General features: G+C 38.3%; 1 protein-coding gene across 1 annotated transcript in view; it reads right to left on the bottom strand.

The window, feature by feature from the left end:
• LOC149278765 (midasin-like) overlaps nt 1-27,013 on the bottom strand; it is a 64,145-nt gene that overhangs the window by 30,648 nt on the left and 6,484 nt on the right. The window contains exons 10-51 of the mRNA XM_089501762.1: nt 26,505-26,689; nt 26,007-26,088; nt 25,468-25,563; nt 24,843-24,955; nt 24,530-24,678; nt 23,732-23,792; nt 22,880-23,088; nt 22,397-22,500; nt 21,765-21,909; nt 21,368-21,464; nt 20,935-21,048; nt 20,688-20,835; nt 19,049-19,159; nt 18,160-18,311; nt 17,672-17,850; nt 15,421-15,629; nt 15,133-15,279; nt 14,833-14,974; nt 14,599-14,733; nt 14,214-14,352; nt 13,800-13,938; nt 13,584-13,714; nt 13,194-13,335; nt 12,412-12,541; nt 11,900-12,121; nt 9,057-9,254; nt 8,378-8,586; nt 7,872-7,994; nt 7,417-7,614; nt 7,102-7,209; nt 6,258-6,446; nt 5,673-5,762; nt 4,804-5,067; nt 4,430-4,700; nt 3,971-4,130; nt 2,766-2,882; nt 2,325-2,533; nt 2,045-2,193; nt 1,366-1,562; nt 950-1,170; nt 423-536; nt 171-297 (exon numbers count right to left, since the gene is read on the bottom strand). Coding sequence (XP_089357888.1) covers nt 171-297; nt 423-536; nt 950-1,170; nt 1,366-1,562; nt 2,045-2,193; nt 2,325-2,533; nt 2,766-2,882; nt 3,971-4,130; nt 4,430-4,700; nt 4,804-5,067; nt 5,673-5,762; nt 6,258-6,446; nt 7,102-7,209; nt 7,417-7,614; nt 7,872-7,994; nt 8,378-8,586; nt 9,057-9,254; nt 11,900-12,121; nt 12,412-12,541; nt 13,194-13,335; nt 13,584-13,714; nt 13,800-13,938; nt 14,214-14,352; nt 14,599-14,733; nt 14,833-14,974; nt 15,133-15,279; nt 15,421-15,629; nt 17,672-17,850; nt 18,160-18,311; nt 19,049-19,159; nt 20,688-20,835; nt 20,935-21,048; nt 21,368-21,464; nt 21,765-21,909; nt 22,397-22,500; nt 22,880-23,088; nt 23,732-23,792; nt 24,530-24,678; nt 24,843-24,955; nt 25,468-25,563; nt 26,007-26,088; nt 26,505-26,689 — 6,425 coding nt within the window. The remainder of the gene's footprint in view (nt 1-170; nt 298-422; nt 537-949; nt 1,171-1,365; nt 1,563-2,044; nt 2,194-2,324; nt 2,534-2,765; nt 2,883-3,970; nt 4,131-4,429; nt 4,701-4,803; nt 5,068-5,672; nt 5,763-6,257; nt 6,447-7,101; nt 7,210-7,416; nt 7,615-7,871; nt 7,995-8,377; nt 8,587-9,056; nt 9,255-11,899; nt 12,122-12,411; nt 12,542-13,193; nt 13,336-13,583; nt 13,715-13,799; nt 13,939-14,213; nt 14,353-14,598; nt 14,734-14,832; nt 14,975-15,132; nt 15,280-15,420; nt 15,630-17,671; nt 17,851-18,159; nt 18,312-19,048; nt 19,160-20,687; nt 20,836-20,934; nt 21,049-21,367; nt 21,465-21,764; nt 21,910-22,396; nt 22,501-22,879; nt 23,089-23,731; nt 23,793-24,529; nt 24,679-24,842; nt 24,956-25,467; nt 25,564-26,006; nt 26,089-26,504; nt 26,690-27,013) is intronic.

Raw genomic sequence — 27,013 nt, 5'->3', positions numbered from 1 at the left:
GAATATAAAATTATATAATAATAATAATTATATAATAATAAAACTAATGTTTAAAGCTCCTGTATTTAAACATCTTGTTTGTTCCTTGTAACTTTAGTATTACCTTGCAGTAACTGGTATTTTAATGGAAAAAGAGATATAGGCACAAGAGACAGTAAATCATAAATTACCTGTTGGCAACACTGTCCAAAAGGAGTAGCAGCTGCTTATAGTCCACACCTTTGTCAAAGTTTAGAGAATTCTTAAGCATGTCCAAATACTGCATATTCCAGCGTGGGTCCAGTGGAACACAATCATCTGGAAATCACAGAACAAGTGTGTTAACAAGATAAATACATCTCTCTATTTGCTAGTAAAAAAGTAAAGAAAAATAAGAAAATACTATAGAAAATAAACACTAGCTATAGGGTACATAAACTTACATGGAAAGGTAGCGTGCAGCAGTTTGACCAGACCGCTGATTTCACCAGGAACGGATCCAGAGTACAGCCAACCCAAAGCATGAGCACCTGCATCTATTTCCATACGCAACTTATCTATGGATCAAAAACATGGATGTTATATTATCATTAAGGGTTATAGAAACATAAACAGGTCCTAAAACAAGAAATCAAGCGATAAGAATGAACAAAGCTCATGCTTGAAAAAAGGGCCTGAAGACACCCTACCCCCCTTTAATGCAACACTGTCTGAACATAGTATGATTATTCTCATGGACTTTTCTTATGGTTTTGCTCCATAGTGTATAAAGCAAAGGAGAGACTGCAATAGTGTAACCATGTTTAAATGAAATAAAAATATCAGTTTAACCAGGTTACGGCTGTGAGTTAAACTGATATTTTTATTTCCTTAAAACGTTGACACGAAGCACCCATGATTTAAATGTGATGTTTCATTAGCTATACTCAATGAACCTGTTAAATGAAAAACATAAAACATAAGTGCAGACCTAGTGCTGGGGACACTTTCTTTGCCAGGTGAGAAAGCCACCTCATTCTGAGCATCCAATCGGAGGATGTTGCCTTTTCAACGACCAGTTGAACAGAATATGAAATCACCGCTAGGTCATCCATCCAATCTGAATCCAACTCAACAGAGCTGAACTGTAGATTGTCTGATGAAGAGCTTTGGCTAGTCTGTTGGAGATCTTTTAGAGTAAGGGGTAGAACTCTGCAAAGAAAAAAAAAAGAAAAAGTTGTTAAAATAAAATAGAACTATTAAAAAGACCAGTTATGACTATACAGTGCAAATGCTATTTGAAATAGTCACTTAAGGTTAAGAGACAGCATTTCACTTAAACATTGGGCTAGCAAACGCGTAAATAAAAGTTGAGACCTTTTTTTGTTTGCAAAGCATTAACAATACCTGCTGTTTCGAAGACTATTTCTGTTGAGAACATAAAGAAGGATTTGACCATCTCTTAGAACAGTAGCCATTAGGGAGTCCTCCGCAGAAACGAGCACAGAAGGCACGGAGTTCGGCCAAAGCCCCAAAGATAATAAGGCTTCCCCATGCTGATTTGCCAAAGCAGAAATCTTGTTTTGGACAATCTCTTGGATTTGCTTAAACACAAGATAAAAGGGAAAATGTATTACATAATAAGCACTTTGAAGCCCAAAATATTTTACCATGCTAGTAATTGTACAGAACTCACAAGTATTAAACAAATAGAACATAGTACGTATGTATTGTTTTTATATGAGCCAGATCTCTCTTAAAGAGTTTAAAAAAAAACTACAACTCTATATTTATAAGAGCGTAAAAGATGGCTAGAATGCCCACTTAACTTATTTGTATTTGAATGCATTTCTTTACCATGGTAGGGTTTTGGCCCTGGACCCACAAAAGACACACACACACAATAATTCATCACTCTTACAATCCTAACAATTTTCCTTTTTTTTCCCCCCCGAGTTTTAATCAATTCTCATATCTGAAATCTCATATGATTTCTACAACCAAAGTCATTTTCTATACCGAGGGAATAATTAGAGCAGCTTACGATTTCGATTTGTCCATTATGAGGGTTGGTTTGAGAACTTACCTTTTGAGTGGCCGGGGTGTGCTGAGCATTCATGAAAACCTCAGTGCAGACTCTGTGAAAGGCCTTCTGAAGACCAATACCTCGCTGAAGTTGCTGGGATATCAGTGCGGCAGCATGTAGAAGATAAGACTGGGAGCCACACGGGGAACCTGCAAAACAGGAGCTTATGGGTTAGAATTTACTTCAGCACAGGAAAACTTAGTGACATGTGAGGTAATTAACTAGGGGCTTACTTAAGTTAATGAAGTTCACAAACAAATGTCAATTTTGTTTTTCTTACCGATCACCGTTTCTTTGATCTCAGAGTGTACTGCTATCAATGCATCACACATTTTATCACTAACTAGGCCAAGACCATGCAGTAGCTTCTTTACATCAAAAGAGTCCATCATAACCCCGTCACTTTCTTCAGAGATGTACAGCTCGATGCCACGATTTCTCATAGCTCTGGATATCTCCCCATGTGATGGATCCATTGAAAGAAAAAGCCTGTGGTTTTATTAAGTGAAAAAATAAATTTTTTATTTTTATGAGGACAGTGTTCATTAAATAGTTTCATAACGTGTAGCACTCAAACCCACTACAGCATTTTCCCAATGCCGACTATTTTCGTTCTTTCCAGGACTCTGATAATTAGGAAGTGTAGTAAAATGAAGCATAGTTACCCCCTGAAGGCCAATAATATAGCATTTCTAAAAAATAAAATGCTGAAGGCACTCACCTGAAATTTGGATGAGGTTTTATAGTTGGGGTTGATCCATCAATGACTCCTCGTTCACTCATAGTTAGAACACCTCCAGGCTCCAGCAAAGCATTCAAACGATCCAGCACAGAAGGACTGTTGTAAAAAAGTGAAAAGTATGTCATAACTTTAAGAAATAACACTCATGCTTCCCAATTTAGAACACTTGCAAAATTGCAAACTTCACATGTGTATTATACACTGATCAGCCATAAAGGTATGAGCACCTGCCTAATATTGTGTAGGCCCCCTTTTTCTGCCAAAACAGCCCAGACCTGTCGAGGCATGGACTCCACTAGATCTCTGAAGGTGTGTTGTGGTGTCTGGCACAAAAACGTTAGCAGCAGATCCTTAAAGTCTTGAAAGTTTTGAGGTGGGGCCCTCCATGGATGCATCCTGGTGCCATGTGTTCTCCGGGTAAGCGACGCACACACACCCAGCCTTCCACATGATGTAAAAGAACACATGATTCGTTAGACCAGGTCACCTTCTTCCACTGCTCGAGTTCTTATGCTCAGGTGCCCATTGTAGTTACTTTCACCAGTGATCAGGGGTCAGCACGGGCACCTGACTGGTCTGCGGCTGCAGGATGCACTGTGTGTTCTGGCACCGTTCTTTCAGAACGAGCATTAACTTTTTCAGTACTTTGCGCTACAGTAGCTTGTCTGTTTGATTTGACCACACAAGGCAGCCTTTGCCGCCCACATGCATCATTGAGCCTTGGCCTCCCATGACCCTGTTGTTGGTTCACCGCTTGACCTACCTTGGAGCAATTTCGGTACTGACCACTTCAGGCTGGGAACAAGCCCACAAGAGTTACAGTCTTGGAGATGCACTGACCCAGTAGTCTAGCCATTACACTTTTGCTATTGTCAAAGCTGCTCTGATCCTGACCCTTGCCCATTTTTCCCGCTTCTAACACTTTTACTGCCAAGTATATTCCACCCACTCACTGGTGCCATAAGATTATCAGCGTTATTCACGTCATCTGTCAGTGGTCATCATGTTATGGCTGATTGGTGCATACTGCACTCAAGATTTCAAGTTCTGTATACCGCTCATAAACGGTATACACAATGCAATAAAGATGAAACTGAGAAAGAGGTTCTATATTATAGAAAATAAAAAAGTTGAAGAACACACTTTGGTACTAAATCATTTATACAAGATATGACTTTTCATACCTACAAAAGTTGACATTGTCCATCAGCAACCAGTCTCCTGACTCCAGGGCCTTTACCAACATGCCATCTACCCATTCAAACGTTCCACTGCTGTGACCTTCCACAGAATGCAACAGCTGCTCTTTGAAGCTATGGAAACTCTCCACAATACCTCCAAATTCTGAGAAAGAAATTGGCATATTATTTATTGTTTTATAATCGGACTCAGCACTGTTCAAAGGGTACATAAATATTTACCAATTTTAACTAAGCTGGTTATGAACAAAACATGTTAATGTATACTAAAAATGTAAACAGAAAACTAAACATCATTAAAGACAATGTCAAATATTCATAGTGAGTTCTACTAATTTTGAAAGCCAAGAGTGACTATGAACAAACTTATGTGAAACTTGGCAAATACCTTAACCAAATCAAGGCAGCACATTCTGAGAGTTTTCTTTTTCAGTTTTAACATACCTGATTTAGAAAAGATATTTAGCTTTGCATTTTGTCTCTGGATTAACAAGAGAACTGCTTCTAATTTGTTCAGCAGATCTGTAGTTATGCCCCGGCCTCCTTCTCCGACAAATTTGGGCTTGTGATTAAGATTCAGTAAACTCCACGAACGTAAAAGGGTCTCTGTTTCATCTGGAGATGCATCTGAAGACAAGAGGCTCCCTCTCACAACCTTAGTCACTACATCTCCAATATGCCCCAGAAGCTGTTGCCACGGCCTGTTGATGTCAGCCTGCCCAATTTATATTTGGTAAAAGAAACAAACATTAATCTAACCCTTGAAGAAGAAAACATTTTCAAAAGCAAAAAGTTAGAGGATAAAAAAAAAACATTACCTGTTCAAAACCACCCAAGAGCTCTGTGGTGTCCATGGCACTGTTCATAGCCATGACTTTGAGCTTGTGTCCTGTCAAAAGAGCTAGGAGTTGGATAAGGCTGGTCTTTCCAGCAGCTGCAGGACCTACAAGAATAACCATCCAGCCCATCTGGACACATTTCATTACTGGTTCCAGTGACTGCAATGAACAATGAAGCAGAGACAAATGCCTGGCTGGGTTTGAATCAAAGTCTGTGTTTCGTGCAAGCATGGAATAGCCAACCTGTGTAGTTAAAACAACAGTATTGGTGTCAAACAGATTTTTACACAATACAAAATGTTATTCACTGTATGTCAAAAGTATATGGACACTTGACAATCACACCTATATATGGGTTTGCTAGACATCCCATTCAAAAACCATGGACATTAATATAGAGTTGGTCCTCCCCTTTTGCGCCTACAATAGCCTCCACATTCTTCTGGAAAGGCGTTCCGTAAGACTTCAGAGTTTGTCTGTGAGAATTTGTGCCCATGTGGCCAAAAGAGCATTTATTGTCAGACACTGATATTGGATGAGACGTGTGATCGGCCATCAGGGATAGCAAAGGGAGAGCCCAGAAGGACTCTCCTGTCCTTGAGTTTACTTCTGTTGAGTGTCAGCACTAAAGGTGAATGCCAGATCGCATGACCGTGTACCCGTGCTTGCAGTGAGTGGCGATACACATGATCAGAGGACAGGAAATGTGTTGCGGCAGGGAGACATATGTATCGCTTTCGTCCTATAAAAAAGACTAAGTTGTTCTTGGCCACACTGCAACAGAACCACAACCCAAAGGATAACCACTCTAAAAAAAGATTTCTTGCCTGCACACATTAAACATTTACCTGTACATTATGGGGTGTGATGTGTAACTGGCGTGTACCCGTGTAAGGGTTGCATTCCTGACCAAACACTTCCCTGAATACAGAAACAATCTGCAAAATAAATTAAAATAGGGAGACAAAATTTATGTTATCAATGGCATCAATCCTTGCATATCAAATTAGTAAAATGTTTGCATATACCAATAATATTTTTACTCTATTAGAACTGATACATCACTCATGTAAAAATTCCTATAATTTCAAAGTAAGGACAAATTACAGTTGTATATGTCATCTATGTGCACATTTTTGTAGCTCTTCAAATCAAGGCTATCTAAATTTGAATGTGGTGTTCCATGACAGCAAATAGCAGTATCTACTGATAGTTTTAATTAAGCTCATATTTTGCTAGGAGGGCCATATTGCATTACCAGTTGTAAACCCTAGGAAGCTAAGAGATCTGTTTAAAGCGCATTAGGAGACACTGCTTTGAACAGAAATGCAAATAAAGTTGCATTTTGATAACGTTCATTTAAACATGCCAATAGTTTTAAAAGTTAAACCTTTTACTGTATGTAAGGCTATGGTTTAAAGGTAATTAGTCACCTTTTCTCTGTCTTCTCTGCTTCTCATTCGCCATCCATAGACTAGAAACATGTGCTGGGAAGGATCATAATTGTCAAGTGACTGATCTTCCAGCATCAGCTGACACCATCGAAAAAGATCACGCAGATTAAACTCCCACGGTCCTCCTTTGTGACCCCACTCCCGTTTCACCATTACTTCCTGATCAATCTGAAGCAAGAATACAAACAAGATCATTGTGGCGTTAACTTAAAACTAAAATGGAAATACCCAAAATAGTTTTCTTAGGTACCCTACGCTTTCTTATGGGGGTGCAGAGAGCATGACCCCACTGGGTACCCCACAGCACAGAAAAGTGTATGGTGCCGGATTCAAGATAGTTTATATGCAGCGGCATGCCAGGTCCCCACGAGGTGAGAGGGGGAGCAGTGTATGAGAGGGTATAATGTATTGTAGCGTCAGCGTGTACAGGTGTAGAATTTAAGCATGTTACTGTAAGGTGATGGCGTTGGGGGGGGGGGACGTTAGTGTGTGTAAGGGTAACAATAATGGTTGAAAATACCAGCTTATGTCATGAAGGTTAACTGCGGTACTGTACAAAAGTGGTGCAGCACTATGATAAAACATTGCGGAATAAAAAAAAAAAAAATGGCTCCTAATTTTTCTTGGCTGGCTCCTAGAGCCAAATCACATTTGTCAACCCATGTTAATTTTGGTCATGAAGGACAAAATATGGTTGACGTAGACCTGACATTTATGCAGAATCTAATTTTCATCCTTTGTTAAAGTGTGTTGTACTGAAATAAAAACACAATACTAAAACATTTCTGAAAAACTATTTGTTGATAGTTGTTATCCACCATACCTGGTTGTTGAAGGCAACCATTTTGGCAATAGTAGCCTTGCTTATAGCTGGAAACAAAGTATTCGCTATGAATTCCATATCAGAAGAGGAAAGCTGGTCAACAAAAACCTGGAACGGTAGGGTTTACAAAAACATGTAATCAATATTTTCTATTTCAGAACACTACGACTTCCTAAAAGCACAATATCACATATATATTAAATGAGCGAGATCATTTCCACCAAAGTTAAGAGAAACTAGTGTGATATTTCACTATGCTGGACATTTCAAAAGAAACCAAAATCACATGAAAAAGAAAAAAAGCGTTGTACCAACCTGTGTGAATCTGTTTAAGAAGGAACGAGGCAGTCCCTTTCTGCCACCGCCTTGGCGGAAGGGGTTTTGGCATGCAAAGATCTTTGTCTGCTCATGATTCACCTGGAAGCTCATCCCAAGCTCTGGAATATACACTTCCGCACGATGGTCAAAGCAGGCATTTAGACCCTCTAACACAGACTGGGATGCAAGATTCAGCTAGTAGGGAAGAAATGGGAGCCATCAGCACATTACTCATGCAAAGAGACTGACAGCAATCTATAACAGGGACTGCTTTCCAGTTAAGAATTACAAATGTCTATTCATTGGAAGCTTCCCAAGGTTAGTAGACTAAGCAATCGAATTAATCAAATGAATCGGTTTTAATCCATAGGGAACACAATTACCTCTAATCTGTACTTGTTAGTCATTTCAGCCAATCATTGAAGAAAAGGGAACCTAGGATATTTACTTACTTCATCAAGTACTATCCAATGACCAGCTTTCAAAGCAGAAAGAAGAGGTCCATCGCGCCATGCAAATTCACCTCCCTTTCCTCCTTCAACAGGCAAATCTGTACCAAATAAATCTGTCACATCCTGCAATATTAAAAGCAGTGTGTGAGCAATGCAACCATGGCTTACAAGAAGTTTTTAGTTTTAGGTACAATATGCATCCTTTAAGGACTTGTGAGAAAAGGGGTACATTGTATTATAACCAGTATTTTACAGTAATAGATATCTAATATACGATAATAAAATAAAAAAATACAAATAATATCTATATATCGACAAGGTGCATGGCACAGTGGTGACCCAGGATGTGCCATAGTCTCCACCCTTTCACTGGTGCCTGAATAGTAGGCCTTAAAGCCCATCCTGGAGTAGTGCAAGATTAGATCTTGCTGAGAGCATATATATAAAAAAATTTAAAAAAAATAAAAAGTTTCTGTATTTCAGAAGTTTTATAAATAGGTTTTTACCGTTTGCTCAGAAAGGTTAATGCGAACAAGACTGTTTCCAGATGCTTTGGCCAATGCAGTGACAAGACTAGTTTTGCCAACACCTGGTGAGCCTTCCAACAGAATGGGTTTGTTGAGTTGCAAGGCTCGCAGCAACCTCTGTGCGTTCATGGAAGTAGTTTCTGCACCGAGTGCATAGTCAGCCATATCGTTATCTTCAAAAATAGGACCTGGAAATTAAAAAAGGTAAAAAAAAATAAATAAAAAATATGAATACAGTCTTTTTTTTATAGGACTACGATAAACCTATCATAATATGAAGTAACTATCTTTGAATATATCTCTGGCAAAGCAAAGTCAATGATAGATTAAGTAATAAAATAAATGACATTAAGTAATAGATTAAGGAATGCACAGCTTGCCCCTCTGAATAAAAGGGACACTCTAGCCATGAGTGAGAAACAAAAAAAACAAAAAACACACCCCGACCGTGCATAATGACTTCAATGAGAGGCTTTCTTACAGGATGAAAAATGCATTTTAAAGATTTGGGGCATTTTTTGTTTTTTTAATATGCATTTTTGTGTCCCTTTAAATGTTAAAAGGCAAATATACAGCCACATGAACGTATAACAAATGTTTGTGTCTGTCCTTAATCACATAGCCCTCAGTGTGAAATAGCTCCAAACGCGTCTATTACCTCTTGTTACATAAAACGGATGGATCCCAAAAAAATTGTCCAGCCAGGATATGTCTCTCTCCTTGGTCTGGTCATACATTTTCAATTCAGACAGCACGTCTTCAGCAAGATGGACAATGCCCGACAGCTTCTCAGTGAGGAAACGCATACATTCTTGTCGGGCTAATTTAGTGGAGTCAGCAGAGCAAAAGGTGGTTCCTGAGTCAACAAAGATTTTTTTAGTCAATACTACAACATAATAAGCAACAATAGATGATATCACATATGACTGTGGCAAAATGATCATTACAAAGGCTTCAACCATTGTTACAGTGTGTTGTATTAAGATGGCTGGTTTTAAATATTTAACCCCTTAAGGACCGGGCTCATTTTTCGTTTTGTACCCTGTGGGACCGAGGCTGTTTTGACACTTTTGTGGTGCTTGTGTTCAGCTGTAATTTTCTCCTCACCCATTTAGTGTACCCACATAAGTTATATATTGTTTTTTTCAGGACAAGATGGGCTTTCTTCAGATACCATTATTTTGATCGTATCATCTTATTTACTATAAAAAAAATAAAAAAACATGGTGAAAAATTGAAAAAAAAAACACATTTTATGACTTTTATTTGAAAAATCTTTTACTCACCTAAAAAAGCAAGTAAAAAAACTAGCTAAATAGATTCTACTACTTGTCCTGAGTTTAGAAATACCCAATGTTTTTATGTTTTTTTGCTGTTTTTTGTAAGTTATAGGGCAATAAGTACAAGCAGCGTTTTATGATTTCCAAATCTTTTTTAACAAATCTGGTCAGTCTGCCTCCATCTCCTCTTTGGAACATCTTTGAAGCCGGTTAACTCAATTTAACCCATTCAAACCATATATTTTTGAAAACTAGACACCCCAGGGTATTCCAAATGCTGTTATTTTAACCCTTTACATGCACCAATTATACAACTACACTTTGTCAAACTTTGTAATAGTAATTTTTTTTATTTTTTTTCCCCACACAAATTGTACTTTAGTTATAGATATACAGGTGCTGGTATATGTCACTGTCAAACAACACCCCAATATGTGTTCAGCAACATCTCCTGAGTACAGCGATACCCCACATGCATGGGTTTGTCAGATTGTTTGGCTGGTAAAAGGCTACTTTTGGGGCATGCATAATTCAGGTGGTCATTTGGTCATTGTGCCTCCCTCTCCTCTTTGGAATATCTTTGAAGCCGGTTAACTCAATTTAACCCATTCAAACCATATATTTTTGAAAACTAGACACCCCAGGGTATTCCAAATGCTGTTATTTTAAACCTTTCCATGCACCAATTATAGAACTACACTTTGTCAAACTTTGTAATAGTAATTATTTTTTATTTTTTTTCACACAAATTGTACTTTAGTTATAGATATACAGGTCCTGGTATATGCCACTGTCAAACAACACCCCAATGTGTGTTCAGGAACATCTCCTGAGTGCAGTGATACCCGACATGCATGGGTTTGTCGGGTTGTTTCAGATTTAAAATGCCACATTTGGGAAGTGCGCTTTTTTTCTCCATTTTGGTCAGTCTGTACCTATGCCCTATCTTTGAGCTAGGCCACTCCAATTTACCCCATCAGCCATTTTTTTTTATATATTAGACACCCCTTGGGTATTTGAAGTGCTTTTATTTTAACTCTTTGTTGAGATTTTTGAGAAATTTTAGCACTTGCTCAAAATAATAAACTTTATTTTTTAATTTTATTTTATTTTTTTAATACTTTTTTTATATATTTTTTTTTTTTTTTACACATTTTGCTGGTACTGGATGGTTCATCTAGTGACATCACTGCATAATTATTTTTAAATGTTAGCACATTTTTTTTTTATTTTTTTTTTTCATTTTTTATTTATTTTTATTTTTTTTGAATATTTTACTAATCACATAGTGATTAGAAAGCTGGGCTCCATTGACTTGCATGGTTGAATGCAGTACCTGTATTCAACCAGCAAGTGGAGCCAGTTCTCTAGAGGGTCTGGAGACCCTCTAGCGAACTTTTTCGTCTTTATTGTTTTATTTCCCGGGCCGCCGCCATCTTGCTTGATGGCGAAGATCACCGGCAGCGGCGGCTGTGACCGCTCTCCGGAGCGGCCACAGCCCACCCAGAGGTAAGTGTTTGGTGTCGCTGGATGCCTCCTGATCGAGGCATTCCAGCGACACCATTTAAGTTTAGGAGGCGATCGTTGATCGCCTCCTAAACGCTTTTAAAACGGGCGTCCGCCGCCATACAATGTATGGCGGCTGTTGACGCCCCGGGGAGGGGCCAGATATGGCCCCCGATGCCGATCTCTGCCTTGCTGAATGCCTCGACATCGAGGCATTGCAGCAAGGCCGTTTAAGCGAAGAAAGTGATCCTTGATCACTTTCTAAGCTTATTTAATTTTTTGACGGTTCAGGACAGTCAAAGGTCATTTAGTGACCTTCTTGTTATGACGGTCCTGAACCGGCAAAGGTCGCGAAGGGGTTAATATTTAGCTTTATTACTATTTCTTCAAACTGCAGTTACAATTCTTGCTCAAGATTCAGCAGTGGGTACTGCTAGCTCATTTACCACCCTACACTTATTTCTTCCCATTTTTACCCTTTGTCTGCCATTTAGCAAGGGGAAAGTACATTTATTCTTAGACATTAGCTTTCTACAAGAGAAGCGGCTATATTCTCACTACTACTACTACGTTACAGGGCACCATTATCAATGACACAATGAGGGAGAATACAATCAATTGTTAATATGTCAAATTAACATGAACATACACGACATATTGGCAGGAGAATACAGTACTGCTTGGGAAACTTTTCAGTCTATTAGTCTAGGCTTACCTGACCCCAAACCATCAATGTACACTAGACACGCAGCGTGAACAAAGGCTGTGATGGTATCAAGGTTTGTCACATTTTCTTCTAAGTCATCAGCTTTCACCGTGACATTCATAAAATTGACCCATGACAGGATATCTCGGATGCTCAGTATACAGCGTCGTCCAAAGTCTTGGTTTGTCAGCCACTCGATGAAGTCCATCATAAGTTCAGCTATATCAGCGCCTGAAAGAGGTATCACAGCTTTGCTTAAAATAGAGAATCTACAGCATAATAAAAATAGATTACACCTGCCCACCATTCTATTAAGCATTTACATACGGTTTATCCTTTTGTCTTATTGACAAAGCAGACAGTCGATGTGAAAACCAGTCTGCTACCGTTTGTAATAATGTATCCACTAATTTTGATACAATGGAGCTTCCTGAAACCCACCTCTTTCTAATTGGGCATAATATTAATAAAAATCATTATTAAAACACAAATAGCGACCATCAGACCATATTAAGTCCTACCATTACAATCAGATGGGCCAAAAGACATCTCGGGGTGCAAGTTGTGTTTGATGATTTCAACAAGATCTTGGCGGTCATTGCTCTGTGGACACCAGATCTCCGTGAATCTGTTACGTAATGCTGGAGAGAGCTGTGGGAGATTTTAAATAAATAAAATAGATCTAAAAATAGCAATAGTAAATGATGAAAATACAGGTCTAACATAGAAACCATAACCTTTTCAAAGATTTTAACAATCATATTCTTTAAATTACAATTTAAGTTCATTTGGTGCAGATGCTTTGCATTTACTATGTTTGTTAACTGCAAATTTGTGTCTGTTATAAAAGGTTTGCTTATGGGAAGGACCACAAACCTTCCAAAGTAATTTGGAACATGAAGGTGTGAGGACTTCAATCACCTGAAAGTGTAGTTCTTGTTCCTAATTTAGTATTTAGAAGACATAGTGTTTGATACCAATCTAGTCTGCCATTTCTCCCCCAGATGTAAAAATCCGAATCCTCAATCAGTACTTGGGCTTGTCTTAGATTCACAATCTCTACCACCCTCTCAGTATCTTAAAATGCCAACCACTGTAGCTTATACAACAAGATCAAAGCTGGTCCTGAGTTCTGTCCCTTCTGAAGACAAAACATTAGATCCTTTACTGCCACTGAAAGTCAAATATATCTTCTGCATACATATTATATTACGTGGGGAAAAAACTACATCTAACCCTGCAAATGTAGTCAGTCTCCAGTGCCAACATAAATAAAATCTGTCAGATCACAGAACATAATTACCTCTTTTTTCCCAAAGTCCCCACCAGGGTTCATGGTTGCCAAAATGCGAAACTTCTTGCCAGCTGTCAATATTTCAACCTCACTGTCGTCCTCATTGCTTCCTTTTTCAGCAAGGACTAAGGTTTTCTCCACTTCAAGAACACTGAAAACCGGAAATGCGTTAGTATGGTATTGGGCCTTATTGAATCTAAACTAAAATCCCATTCAACCATAAAATCTCCTGATGTCGTTTGAAAAAGGGGCAGCTCATAACGATAGACTGAAAATAACTCGCAATATGACACAGATATAAATTGCATTGCCTAACTATACCAACCACATACAAACTTTAAACGGAAGAAAATAAGAGGAGCAAACAAACATGGTTGTGATGAGATATTAAATCTGTACCTGTTAAGTCTTTCTAACACAGAATCATCTGCTAGAGAGATTTCATCCATGAGGAAGAAACCATCTTCTCTCATAGCCAATACCAAAGGGCCATCATGCCACTCAAACAGCTTGGAATTCTCTCCATCATCCTTTCAATGAGAAATGTAAAGCAATAATGTCACAATTTATTTAAATCCAGAGTTCATGTAAGAGAAGATTAGCTTTCAGACTTACTTTCTTTTTAGACCTGTTTCTGATGGGACGCAACCCACCCAAGAAATCAGAAGTCTCCATGTGCTGGTGGCAGTTGACAGAAAAGAGCCTCTGGCTTGCCAAGGCTGCAAACATCTGGCAGATGGTGGTTTTGCCACATCTGCACCACACAAAATAAAATTATTAACAAGGGTAACCAGAATAAGCATGAAACTAACCATGTAAAACAGTTTTAGGCTTTTGGAATGCTAGCTTTATAAATATGCAATAAAAATGCACAGATAAAAAATGACAGAAAAATAGCCATTATTTTACATATACTCATCAACCATTATCAATTAATTTACAGAATGTCAAAAATTGTAGGAAATGTACAATATTAATAGCTTTCAATAGTGTAAAATGGAGATAGCTAATGGAGAGCAATGAACATACCCTGTATCGCCAACCAGAAGAATTGGCTCACCAAACTCTAAGGCTCGTCCCACCAGAATGGCTAGTCTTCTCATCCCTTGGGTCCACACAACGTGAGAAAATGTGGCACCCATTAGAGTACGCTGAAAAGACATTGCGTCTGTACGGGAAAGAAATGGAGACACCAAGAAACGTTTCATGAACGGCTGGGATGTCTGTTCAAATATGAGGAATACTGACATGACCCAACAAATCTGCCTACCCTTTAGGAGTGCTTACAATTAAATGACAATCCTTGAAGTAGTGATCAGTTAACTGTAGACACCTATGTAAACATTTCAATTAACTTGTCTCCACTATGTAAGCGAGGACAGAAAGCAAAAGCTATAGCTATCTTCATGCTCACCCAGTTGGTTTTGCACACTTTCTTTGGAGAACACCCTCTGTGGATTCACATCCTTCTTGAAGCACTTCTTCAGGACTTTAAGGATCACATCTACCTCTTCTTGTTTTCTTACTCTGCCTGCCAGGAGCATGAAGCCTGGTAACATAGAGAGGATGATCAAGCCATTAGATAGCACAAGAGTATGCATAAGATAATGCAATTTGCATAATGTGAAAAAGTAAAAGGTAAACAAACCATCATTTGCTAAATGCTGAAGCCAATCGTAATCTTTCTCCGTTTGTTCTGATAACCTGTATCGCTCGGCCCACCTGAAGAGGTCACGCAAGGTTATAAAGCCGTGCTTTCCTGCAAACACAGAGGATCCTCGTCTATAAGACTGGAGAGAGAAAGAAAAAATAAATAAATAAATAAAAGTTAAATCAGAAGCTCCAAATATCTTTACAATGCAATATAAGCTGCAAAAGCAGCCTCAGTAGAGCTCAGCTTACTGGGAAACCATTGAGCCGTACAGTGCTCCCACACAAGCATATTTACCTGCAGTTCTAGCATAACAGCAACCAACTTGCTGCAGTACGATGGGGGAAGGCTGCATCTCTTGTGCAGGATAATTTCCAGCTCGGCACTTGGCAATGCATCATAATGCAGTTCAATAAACCGGTTCCGAAATGCCCTGGACAACACCTGTCGATAACAAAATGGGAAGGACACATTAATAGGCAGAGCACTTCCCATAAAAAAAAAATAAAAAATCCTTCAAAGCAAGAGAAAAGAAACTGAAAAAAGTTATTTTTTTCCTCAGTATTCATAAAGTACTTCACAAACCTTTCTTCCACCATAAAGGCCTGGTGGATTTTGGGTGGCAAAAAGCATGAACCTTGGGTGTGCTTTAACAACTTCCTGGGTTTCTGTGATGAAAAGCTCTCTGTTGTCATCCAGCAATCTGTTCAGAGCTTCAAGTACATCAGTTGGGGCCAAATTTAACTCGTCTAGAATGATCCAATAACCTTTCCTCATCGCATCAATAAGAACCCCTAGAAAATTGCACATTTAAATGAAAAATACAGCAAGTAAGAGATTATCTGTTCTACACACTTGTATTACTTAAAATTGCAAGTTTGCGTGGTGAAACTATAGGCATTATGACATTTGATCACTGCTTCAATTTGCTTCCAACCCCATATAATTTCTGTTTACACTAGGGCTGCAACTAACGATTATTTTAATAATCGATTAGTTGGCCGATTATTTTTTCGATTAATCGGATAAAAAAATGCAATTTTTTAAATTTAAAATAATGTAATAAAAAACGTACAATTTACACTTTCATCTCTTTATTGCAATGGCCTCTCTCTATTCACCTTCTTATTTTACTGACATAATAAAAGCTACAAGAACCCAAACACTGTGTTTCTCAAACTAGGTTTTAATACAAAGTTATTAGTAAATATTAATTCATATGTTAACTATTTTTCATATTTAATAAAAACTGAGGAAAAAGCCTTGTTCACATTTTTTTTTATTTACCAAATTGCCCCCGGTTATGCACATCAGACCCCCAGCTTGCCACTCTGCCCCCATATATGCCTTATACCTCTTATATGCCAGATTCCACTGTGCCCCTGATATGCCTTATACTCCTTATATGCCAGTGATATGCAACTGAGCCCCCTGATATACCTTTTACCCCCAGATGTTTTATGACCCCCTGATATGCCTAATATCGATATGCCTTATACCCCCTATATTCCCTGAAATTCATAATACCCCCCATACACCACTCTGGCTCCTCCCCCTCCCATACACCACCCTGGCTCCTCCCCCTCCCATACACCACTCTGGCTCCTCCCCCTCCCATACACCACTCTGGCTCCTCCCCCTCCCATACACCACTCTGGCTCCTCCGCCTCCCATACACCACTCTGGCTCCTCCGCCTCCCATACACCACTCTGGCTCCTCCGCCTCCCATGCACCACTCTGGCTCCTCCCCCCATACTCCACTCTGCCTCCTCCCCCTCCCATACACCACTCTGCCTCCTCCCCCTCCCATACATCACTTTGGCTCCCCCCCTTCCCATACATCACTTTGCCTCCTCCCCCTCCCATACACCACTTTGCCTCCTCCCCCCTCCCATACTTCACTCTGCCTCCTCCCCCCTCCCATACACTACTCTGGCTCCTCCCCTCTCCCATACAACTCTGGCCCTCCACCTCCCATACTCCACTCTGGCTCCTCCCCCTCCTATACTCCACTCTGCCTCCTCCCCCTCCCATACTCCACTCTGCCTCCTGTCAGCAATGGATCTTCACTAGACAAGGACTTTCACTGCAGCTTCATAGAAGCCACAGTGTAAGTGAAGTGCAGTAGCGGACACTCACAGGCTGACAGAAAATCATCCTCTCTGGGGGGGAGGAGCCACAGTGGTGTATGGGAGGGTGGCTCCCATACACCCTTCTGACTCCTCCCCCCTCCCATACACCGCTCTGCCTCTCTACCCGGCTCCGTTACTGACAGTAACGGAGGCTGTCTGTGCGATGCAGACCCCCACCAGCTGACAGAGAGGATGATTCTCTGTAAGCCTGTGAGTGTCTGCATCGCACAGACAGCCTCCCTTACTGCACTTCACTTACACTGTGGCTTCTATGAAGCTGCAGTGAAAGTCCTTGTCAGTAACGGAGCCGGGAGAGAGGCAGAGTGACGTATGGGAGGGGGAGGAGTCAGAGGGGTGTATGGGAGGGGGGAGAGAGACGGAAGTGAGAGACCGGCCGACAGTAATGGGAATCCAGGTCTCCTGCAGCGTTGCGGGGGGATCTGGATTCCGGTGTTATAATCCGATCTCTGTTTGAGATCGGATTATTATAAGGAGAGGAGTTTTTCAGAGCATTTGCTCTGAAAAAAACCCCCTCTTGTTATAATCGATAAAAATCGATTTGATTAATCGATGATGAAATTCGTTGTCAACGATTTTCATAATCGATTATCGATTTTATCGATTAGTTGTTTCAGCCCTCGTTTACACATCTTCCCATTTTCTTTAATGAAAAAGTTGGATGTAAGGAACAGAAAAGAAATACCTTCTTTAAAGACAAGTTTTCCAGATGTGTCAGAAGTATAACAACCGATGTACTCCTGGATGTCCGTGTGCTCATGGTTGTTAATTCGCACACACTGATTGCCGCTAGCACACGCCAGCCAGCGGATTAAGCTAGTTTTGCCCACAGACGTCTCTCCTTGGATCAACACTGGATGGTTACTGCAATACATGCAAAATCACTTATGCGCTGGCTAGGAGAACAACATGACAATGAAATCATATAATAATCCATAAAAAAATGCATATTATAATAAGGTTGCACAAAAATTTAAGAAATTAATATACTGAAATTTTTTGCATAAGATATCGCGCATTTTCTTGCTAGCCATGGCAAAACATGCAATTTTCCCCACAAAAATGAGAGAGAAACGTCCTCACAGCCCATACAATTTTATAACAAAAACTTAACTGTAACCACAAAAAACAAACAATTTTCACAATGGAAGAACTAGGAAAGTATAAACATACCCCGCAGAGACCACTCTAACCAAGTCTCTGAGATTTAGCTTAACTGACGTGGTGAGCACATAGGTTTCATCTATTATGGGGTCTTTATCCCCCACTGGAATCCAGTAACCTTCTATCGGGACAAACCTTCCACCCTGTGGCTCAGGAAGGGGCTGAAATGAAAAAACAAGAACAGAAGGAAAAAGCCAATTGAGAAGAAATAGAACATTTTTGTTCATTTTAACACAAACTAAAACACACTTATGTTAGGAGGCCTATTCATTGATTTACAAACATATTGTGCAGTGCTGTGCAATAGGCAGTGGATTGATGGACACAAAAAGGTGAAGAGACTCAAACCAAATGCATGAACACAGAATTTCATCCGAGGTGCTTTGGACCTTACATATATATGCCGATATACCATATTTATCAATTTAGCAATAAAACTAGTATATGAAATACTTAAATATTTACTCTGGTTTCAAATTTGGGATGACATGTAAGGCTGTTTAAAACAGAGTAAGTATTACAAATACTAGTTTCATTACTAAATACATTGTTATAAGCTTACTTAGCTTTATATCTCAGAACATTCAAGAAAAAAAAGCACTATATTTCAAAACATTTCCTTTTACTGCTTTACAACTGAAACATTGTTTTTAAACTATGCCAAAATATATTCAATTAATGTAACGTTACAGTCTAAATAATAATTAAAAAAAAAGACGCAAAAAGGAGTTTTTACCTTATGCGTCTAAATTTAAAGATACTTTTATACAGAAAGGGATACAGGTGCAAAGCGATCTTATCAGTGCACTGGTTGCTTTAACGTTAAGACCACTTAGAAAGTTTGCACCAAAATCCCCAGGATATCCTGTCATTATTAGCAGAACATTAAGACATGTACCTGTCTGAGGATGTTTTTAATATTTCCTTGCACGATGTGACGGCAAATTAATGCCTGTACGATGGAGTGAGAAGATCTGTCAAGCTGTGTTAAGAAGGCAAGGCAAAATCCCTGAAAGAATGAAGTAACATTAAAAAAGTAGTATTGACACCGGAGAAAGAGAGGAAAAAAAATACGTGTAACCAAACCATAAATAACGTGTCCCCTACCTAATTATGTGTTTCACTTTAAATGAATATGACCGAGCAATACTGTTCAACACAAAAAGATAATAAGGAACGGGGCAGCACTAGCACATTAACAGGTGCACCAGGATCATTTTACCATGGAATTGGACTAAACTATAAGAACGCACCAGGTAGAACCACACATTATAACTTCCTGTTGTACCAACCAGTTTGTAAGCAAATTGATCCAAATATTATATATACATTTAAAAAATTGCTCCCGATTTCCTAAATTTTTGCTTGTCGCATTTAAATGCTCCCAGGTAAAAACGCAGATTTTAAATGATCATTTCATTTCATTTATCATAGGTATAGAGCTAGACCACAAAACGTTCATTTTTTATTTATTTTTTTTTGAGCGATTCAGAGGTGGGCTTGAGCTTAGATTACAAACTTGGTCAGGATTTTGTGGCAGAGAGCAGAATTTATGACTTATGATCAATTATGGCATCTCCCCCAGTGCATGAAGCAGCCCCAGACCATCACACTACAACCACTGTTTGTGACTGGCGGTATGAAGATCTTATTGTGGAATACTGTGTTAGCTTTAGGTCAATTTAAAAGGACCCATTGTCTTCCCAAAATTTCCACTTTTGACTCATCAGTGCACAGACTAGTATCCCAAAAGCTTTGGTCAATAAGTTTTTCTTTTTAGCAAACATAAGAGGGGTCCTTGGGTTCTTTTTGATCAGTAGTGGTTTATGCCTTGCAATCTCCCATGGATGACATTTTTGCAGTTTTTTACATGTTAGTCGGGGTTCTTTTGTGACCTCTCGTCACTCGTGAGAAGGTCCACCACAGTTTTCTCCATTTGTAGATAACAAATCTCTTGGTCGTTCACTGGAGTGCCATGGTCTTGGAAATGGCTTTTTAATCACTTCCAGACTGATGTCAATTACTTTGTTTCTCATCTGTTCTTGAACTTCTAGATCGCGGCATCCTGTGCTGCTTTTTGAGACCTTGTGCTCTTCTTCACTTTGTATGACGGATTCTATTTAATTGATGTTATGGATTAACAGGACTGGCAGTAATAATGCCTGGTTGTTTATAGTGAAATTGAACCCAATTATCAATTAAATGTGGTTAAATTGGTCAATTTAGTAACTAAAGGGGACAAAATAACTTTTTCAGATAGCGCCAAGTAGGGTTGGATAGCATTTTTCCTTCTATATATGAAACCATCATTTAAAAACTGCATTTTACATTTACTTGGGTTATCTTTGTCTCATATTAAAATGAGTTGGATGATCTAAAACATTTAAGAAAGACAAACACGCAAAACTACAAGAGATCGAGAAGGGGCATTGTAACAAGTATAATATATATTTATTGTTTGTAAACATAAGTACATACACAATAATTTGTTTAAAAATTACAGCATTTTGCTGTTATTTGGCTCTTATTTTTCTTACCTCATACAAGGAACGCTGGATGTTGTTACATGGGTTTGATGAGGCATATCTCAAAGCTCTGCACAGAGTACGTAGGCTATAGTGAGGTCTGTGACCGGTGCCGTCTACTAAACCTGCAACTGCCTTCTTCCGTATGGTCAAGTAAAAGCTACAATATGGACAGCATCAGGATGAAAACAGACATGTATACATAGAATTTGAAGAAGAAGAGAAAAAAAAACAACTTCTGTATCAACTACGGTCGTACCTGATTATTCCCTGAACAGTCATTTTGCTCACATTAATAGATCTCAGGTAATCCGTGATGAGTATCTGTAAGTCATTTTCATCTTCCAGTTCTTCCACATAAAGCTCAGTAAACCTAAAACCCAAGCAAGCAGTGTAAATCACACTCACAGACATTCATACCACTGCCAGGTGAACACTCTGAAAAGCAAGCACTGAAATGCAATTAGAGATCTGATGGCAAGATCTTAGTGGAAACAAAAATGTGTTCAAGAGGAAATTTAGTGTACAATACATATGAATTGGAAACAATCCTAATCAACTGTAATTGTGTGTAAACCCTGAATCTTGTTCAGAGTTGAAAAAATGATATTACCACAATTTCAACCTGCTGAACACCATCGGCAAGACCATGACTTACTATAGTAATAAGACCACAATAGTAGGTTGCTCACCTGTTTCTTATACCAGGTGGCAGATTTCTCTTTCCCACATCAGTAGCCGGGTTCATACAGGCAAACAATCTGAAATCTGGGTGTCTGATTAGAGGCTCTAGATAAAGATTACAAAGCAAAAACAGGTTAAGAAAAAGTCTCATCTAACAAAAACGTATTATATTTGAATTATATTTATTATATTGTTTGAGCCCTCCCCAGCTGTTTTTGTGTAAGTCAAATTAGGCCCTGTCTACCAATTGCACAGCACTATGGAATATGATGACGCTATAGAAAAATAATGAATTAGATTTATATGTATTACAAACTTTCCTGGACAAATCAGTTTGAAAAGGAATGCCATATCTAAACAAAATAAATTGATTTCTGTGTATTTACTTTAATCTAGTAGCAATACCTGTGTCTCCTCTGTCAAGTAAAACAAGAGATCCAGATGATCCCTCAAGTAAGCCACACAAACACTCCAATGTTTCTGCGGCAGCCAGGTTGATTTCATCCAACAAGATCCATTCCCCTTTTTTCACAGCTTGGGCGAGTGTTCCCTGAAAACCAAAAATATCACCATGTAAAAATATCAACAAGAAACTTTTGTCTGACTTTTAAAAGTCATTATTCTGGTGCAAAGTTTAAAAAATGGTATTGCTACTATAGCAACAGTTATCCGTACTGAACATTATACTGGTTACTATGGTGATTACACCACTTTTGCATAACCTTCGCAATGTCATTAATCATAAACATTCTAACTAAAAATCCTATGCTATTATTGGAGCAATATTGAATAAAAATATGGGGGGGAGCACTACATAGAAATTACTATGTTTAATAATGTACCATGAAAGCCACTATGAATCAGGTTTACACCACTCTGTGCCCTAATGATGTGGTAAAATGTTTTTTGAGATTAGCTTGAAGTTTTGATGACTGCTTGGTGCTCATAAGCATAAGCTTAGCTATTTATTCCATTAGAACGTGGCCATCTATTAGAGTTCTGATTCTGTAACAAATTTAAAAAAAAGAGAGACCTACCTCCACAAAAGAAAAGAGTAAAGCATTTTCAGTCATCCTCATTTGCTGCTGGGCTTGATTCAGACGGAGGGAGAAAGCCTCCCACTTTTCTCTCAGAAGATGCCCTTAAAAGACAAAAAATATTAAGGAACATGTTTTTCTGCATTAAAGTTGCTAAGAATAAAAGAGGGCATATTTATTTTAATGCAAGGTATTGGAAGAATTTACTATGCCATTTGATATACGTAGTTTTTCATAGCGCAACTACTGTAAGGTCCAAATAAACCATTTACCGTCTCATTTATACATCTGTGTTCCATTCACATGGTATTGATCCCATCGCCTAACCTTTATAGTTATCAATGAAGGCAAAAGTTAGGTGTATGGAAGAGCAGTAAGGAGAGGATCAATCAATCCAGCATCTCCCCGACACAGAGTTACGCAATCTGATTTAATTTGGTTCAGAGTTTGAGCCCTTTAACCTGTGGGATTAGATTCACTAACCAGTATCTTCTGCCTGCACTTTAGTCATTGCTGATTTCAGAACATGCTGCATCAGTTTATGTAGGTCCAGCCATCGTTTGTGTCTGTAGCAGGTCTGAATATGACCCAGAAACGTTGTGTTCTGTTTCCTGGAAAATGTTTGTGCAAACAACTCCTCGAAACCCTCTCTCAGAGGAAGCCAAATCAGCTTGTGATCCACAGGTTTATAGCTGGAACACAATAGCAGCAAAGGAGCCCGTTATGTATACATCATACAGAACCGAAATTGATCTATTCATGATGCAACTGGCATATAATGAATTGTACATATCATTAGTTTTACCAATGCATGCATTGGATGGAAGAAAAGATTTGCACTCTTGATATTTACCAGTGCTTTGTAAGGTCATATCACATGAGCTGATGTTCAAGAGATATTGCAAAATAAATACATATAGAACAGAGATATATAAAAACATTGAGACTCAGAGATTTTGTTTTTGTTTGGCACATATGGAACCCTGCATGCGCAGTACAACCAGTCAATGTAATCTGCCAGGGAGGCATCAGTAAATTAATTTAAATTAAGGGCATCAGTGAATTAAACTACATTCACAACAGCGCATTTAAGCTTTTAGGAAATTTGTTACACACGCTCAAATGGTAAGAACAATTGGAAGGAGATAAAAGGCTCTCTGGTTCTGAGATTAGAATTATGCACTTTAAACAAAAGAATGATACAGAATATCATGAGGAAAACCATGTCATATAAACCATATATTTCTAGTTTACTAAAATAATTATCCTATAACATTCTGCAAGCGTAGAATGGTTCTGAAAGCAATAAGTAGCTACGCAAGTCAATCAACTTACCCTCCCAAGAGATCAGCGGTATCACTCTGCTGGTTCATGTTCACAATCCGCAGGCGCTGACCTAATCAGAAGAAATGACGTACATCAATCGACTTTTTCCCGTTACACAGGGTCTCATGGGTTAGGTTTAACATTAGGATACAGTACCAGATTGTTCAATGGTCGGCGGCATATCAGTGATTAACTATATCTGACTACAGGAGGAAAATGGAGAAAAAGCTAATTTTCATGGATTTTGTGGGGAAAATATGGTGTGCGTTGTGGCAAAAAATTCCCTTAGAATGTGAGGCTTTTCTAGGGATTATTAGTAAACTATTGTCTAGGGTAACACATTCTGAGACTAAATTCACAATTATAACAGCAGCAAACAAAACCAAAATAAATGGTTCTGAAGTATATATGTTTATATATGTTCCAGTTTCAAGACTTTTTGCCCCAGAGAAATTTGAACTACAACTATGATAATTTTAGGGGCTTCTCCATGCACTCTGCTGAATTTAGCACTTTCATAACCAATGTAGCCTTGCAAATATCATTCCTAGCATAGTTGAATGCCCAAACCCTTTCACGAAATAATTATCTTACTTTGCAGGGGGGGAAAAAAAACTCAAAATGTTTGTGCCGTTTTATGTGATTCGCAGGACTAATTTTAATCACAGATCTGCCAAGGTTTATTTGCTCAACACACAATGCTTTGTCTATGCGGAACAGCAGCTTTAAACAGAGTGAAATATGTGAAGCAGTCCATGTCCTACTTGTGTAAACAAATGAAAAGTTTACAAAAAAAATAAAAAATACCTGTAATGTGGGAAAGGTATTGAACAGTGGACGTCTTGCCAGTGCCAGTTTCGCCCACAAGTAAAACAGGCTCTCCTTTGTTAACACAAGCAGCAAGTTGTTCAATCAACATGGAGGAAGGCCGCGTGGCTGCAAAAGTGATCTTTTCCCTGGAAACAAAGCGGCAAATACATGTGTATGCATTAAGCATCTATAAAAAAGCATCTTTAAATATTCCTGCACACAACGATTTAGAGATTTCTAAGCCATATTTATTAGCAATAAGTTACATTTGCATGACTGGACACAGTTTAACCAAAAAAAGTAAGTTTACCTGTGTATATGAACCGTCTCCACTTGCTTTCTAATAATTTCTACCCTTCCAACAGTGACGTGCAATTCTTTTACAACAACCTCAGGTTTATATAGCTGACAGTAGAACTCAGCCTGGAAGCAGAAAAGTACATAGATATTGTGATGCATAATGTGTAAATATGATCACAATAACAATAATAAAAAGTTGGGTTCTTTGTCATCACAATTTTCTTTTTGAATGGGCTGCAAAATAGAAAGCATAACTTATTTCCATTTATTTTAACAGTTGCAACAACAATATGCGTATCTGATTCATAGTCTTAAAGCAACAAAAAGTTACAGAGGATTTGGCTGCATATTTCAAGAAGACGCGAAAAAAAAATAGAAAGAAACTACAGTATATTCATTTCTTAGTAAAAGGCCATTTAAAATTGCAAGGACAGGTCAGATGATAGTGTATTGTAAGCATGTAAGTCAATATATAAACATATACATATATACACACACACGTGTGTGTTGAAAATGACACTTTACACTACACAATTTCCAGGAACAAAATAAAGGCTTTCAGTTTATGGCTGTACATTTAAATTAATGAAAGATTAAAAAAAAAAAAAAAAAAAAAAAGATCCAATGCATCGTACCTTTTGCTTAGAAATGTTCAGTTTGCTTCCAATGACTTCTGCCATTCTACGGCTAGCAGTTGGCTTGGAAAGCATGGCTGTGAAGCAGTCCAGGGCCTGGACACAAGGTCAAAAACATACTTTTAGCAATGTGTGCTTTCTTTTGCATTACATGTTACCAAAAAAAACCCAAAAACCCAAAAACAAGAATAAAGGCAAAATATAAAGATTAGATAATCACATCTCTTAAAAGATTTAGAAATACACTAGTACTATGAATTATGTTTCTAATGCTGCATTTAGTTGAAAGCATTAAAAGTAGGCAGAATAAACGATTCTGAAGTTTTACTATAAAAATGACCAACTGTCCAATGCCGGATCGAAAGAGATCCAAATTAACCAATATGTAAAGGAAACTCTGTAACAGGTTGATAATGAAATATTTTTACCAAGAAATTAATTTACTTGAAAGTGAAGAAAATTCTACATTTTATGTACCTGAAAAATATAAATTGTATAAATTGAAGAATTAAAAAAAGAAAAGCAGACAGTTCCTTTACCTCATGGAATATGTTCAGTGAAGTAGAGGAAGAAGACCCATCGAAGACATGTACAATTCTGTTGCACCACTTCAATAAATCCCTGAGGGAAAAATACAAGCAAATTAATTGTTTAATAATAATTATATAATATTGATGCAATTAACATTTGCATATGATGGCCGAGTGTCGCTTTGAGGAGAAGCTACAGTGCTCCCATTAAAATTAATAGGAGCACATTCTGCTAATGGGAGTGCGAGTGGGGTTTCATTAAACTCAATGGAAGCAAATTTGTAATTTAAAGGGGACACAGACATCATATGCACTAAAATGTAGGAGATTGGCGAACATTTGAGTAAATAATCACGTAAACCAATAAAAAGGTATTTTTAAAAAAATATTGCTTATACGTGTGTGTTCTTTAAATCAATTGTCATGAGACATTCCAAATGATATACTTGTTACTGTATCAATATTTACTAGTTTTTTTTTTTTAATATCAGATAATTCGTACAATACCTTAGAGATAACCCACGACCTTCAAGATTAGGTCTTTTATCATCGGCTTTTACTTCTTCAGTACCTTGCGTACCATCAGAGACAACCAAGGACACTGCTGTATGTTTGTCTCCTGTGAGCTGAATGTAAATGTCTAATAACCGGTCAATTACCAAGTCCAATTTAGGATAGAGCTTTTGGAGCACCTGTAAACAAAAACGTACAGTGAACAATTACTGCTTTGCTCCAAAATGCCGTCTTAAGAACGCTAAGAACTCTTGTATCACAGACACAAAGAAAGCCAAGGCCCTAGACAAGCATTGATTTGTTGAAGACATTGTGCGATTATTTCGGCTCACCCGCTCATTTAGCATTATGAAGATTGAGATTTAGTGACAATGTATTGTGAAATGTGTGAGATTTCAACAATCTGCAAAAAGTATAATGCATACCTAATGCAGTTTCTTTACCTTTCGTATAGCAGAGTGAAATCTGTCAAAACATTTCTCACCTGCAAACTCATGGTTCAC

Source organism: Sceloporus occidentalis, unplaced genomic scaffold, assembly GCF_023333645.1.
Source record: "Sceloporus occidentalis isolate IW3139 unplaced genomic scaffold, rSceOcc1.0.p SCAF_181, whole genome shotgun sequence".
NCBI classification, from domain to species: Eukaryota; Metazoa; Chordata; class Lepidosauria; order Squamata; family Phrynosomatidae; genus Sceloporus; species Sceloporus occidentalis.
This window is presented reverse-complemented; position numbering and strand designations above follow the sequence as displayed.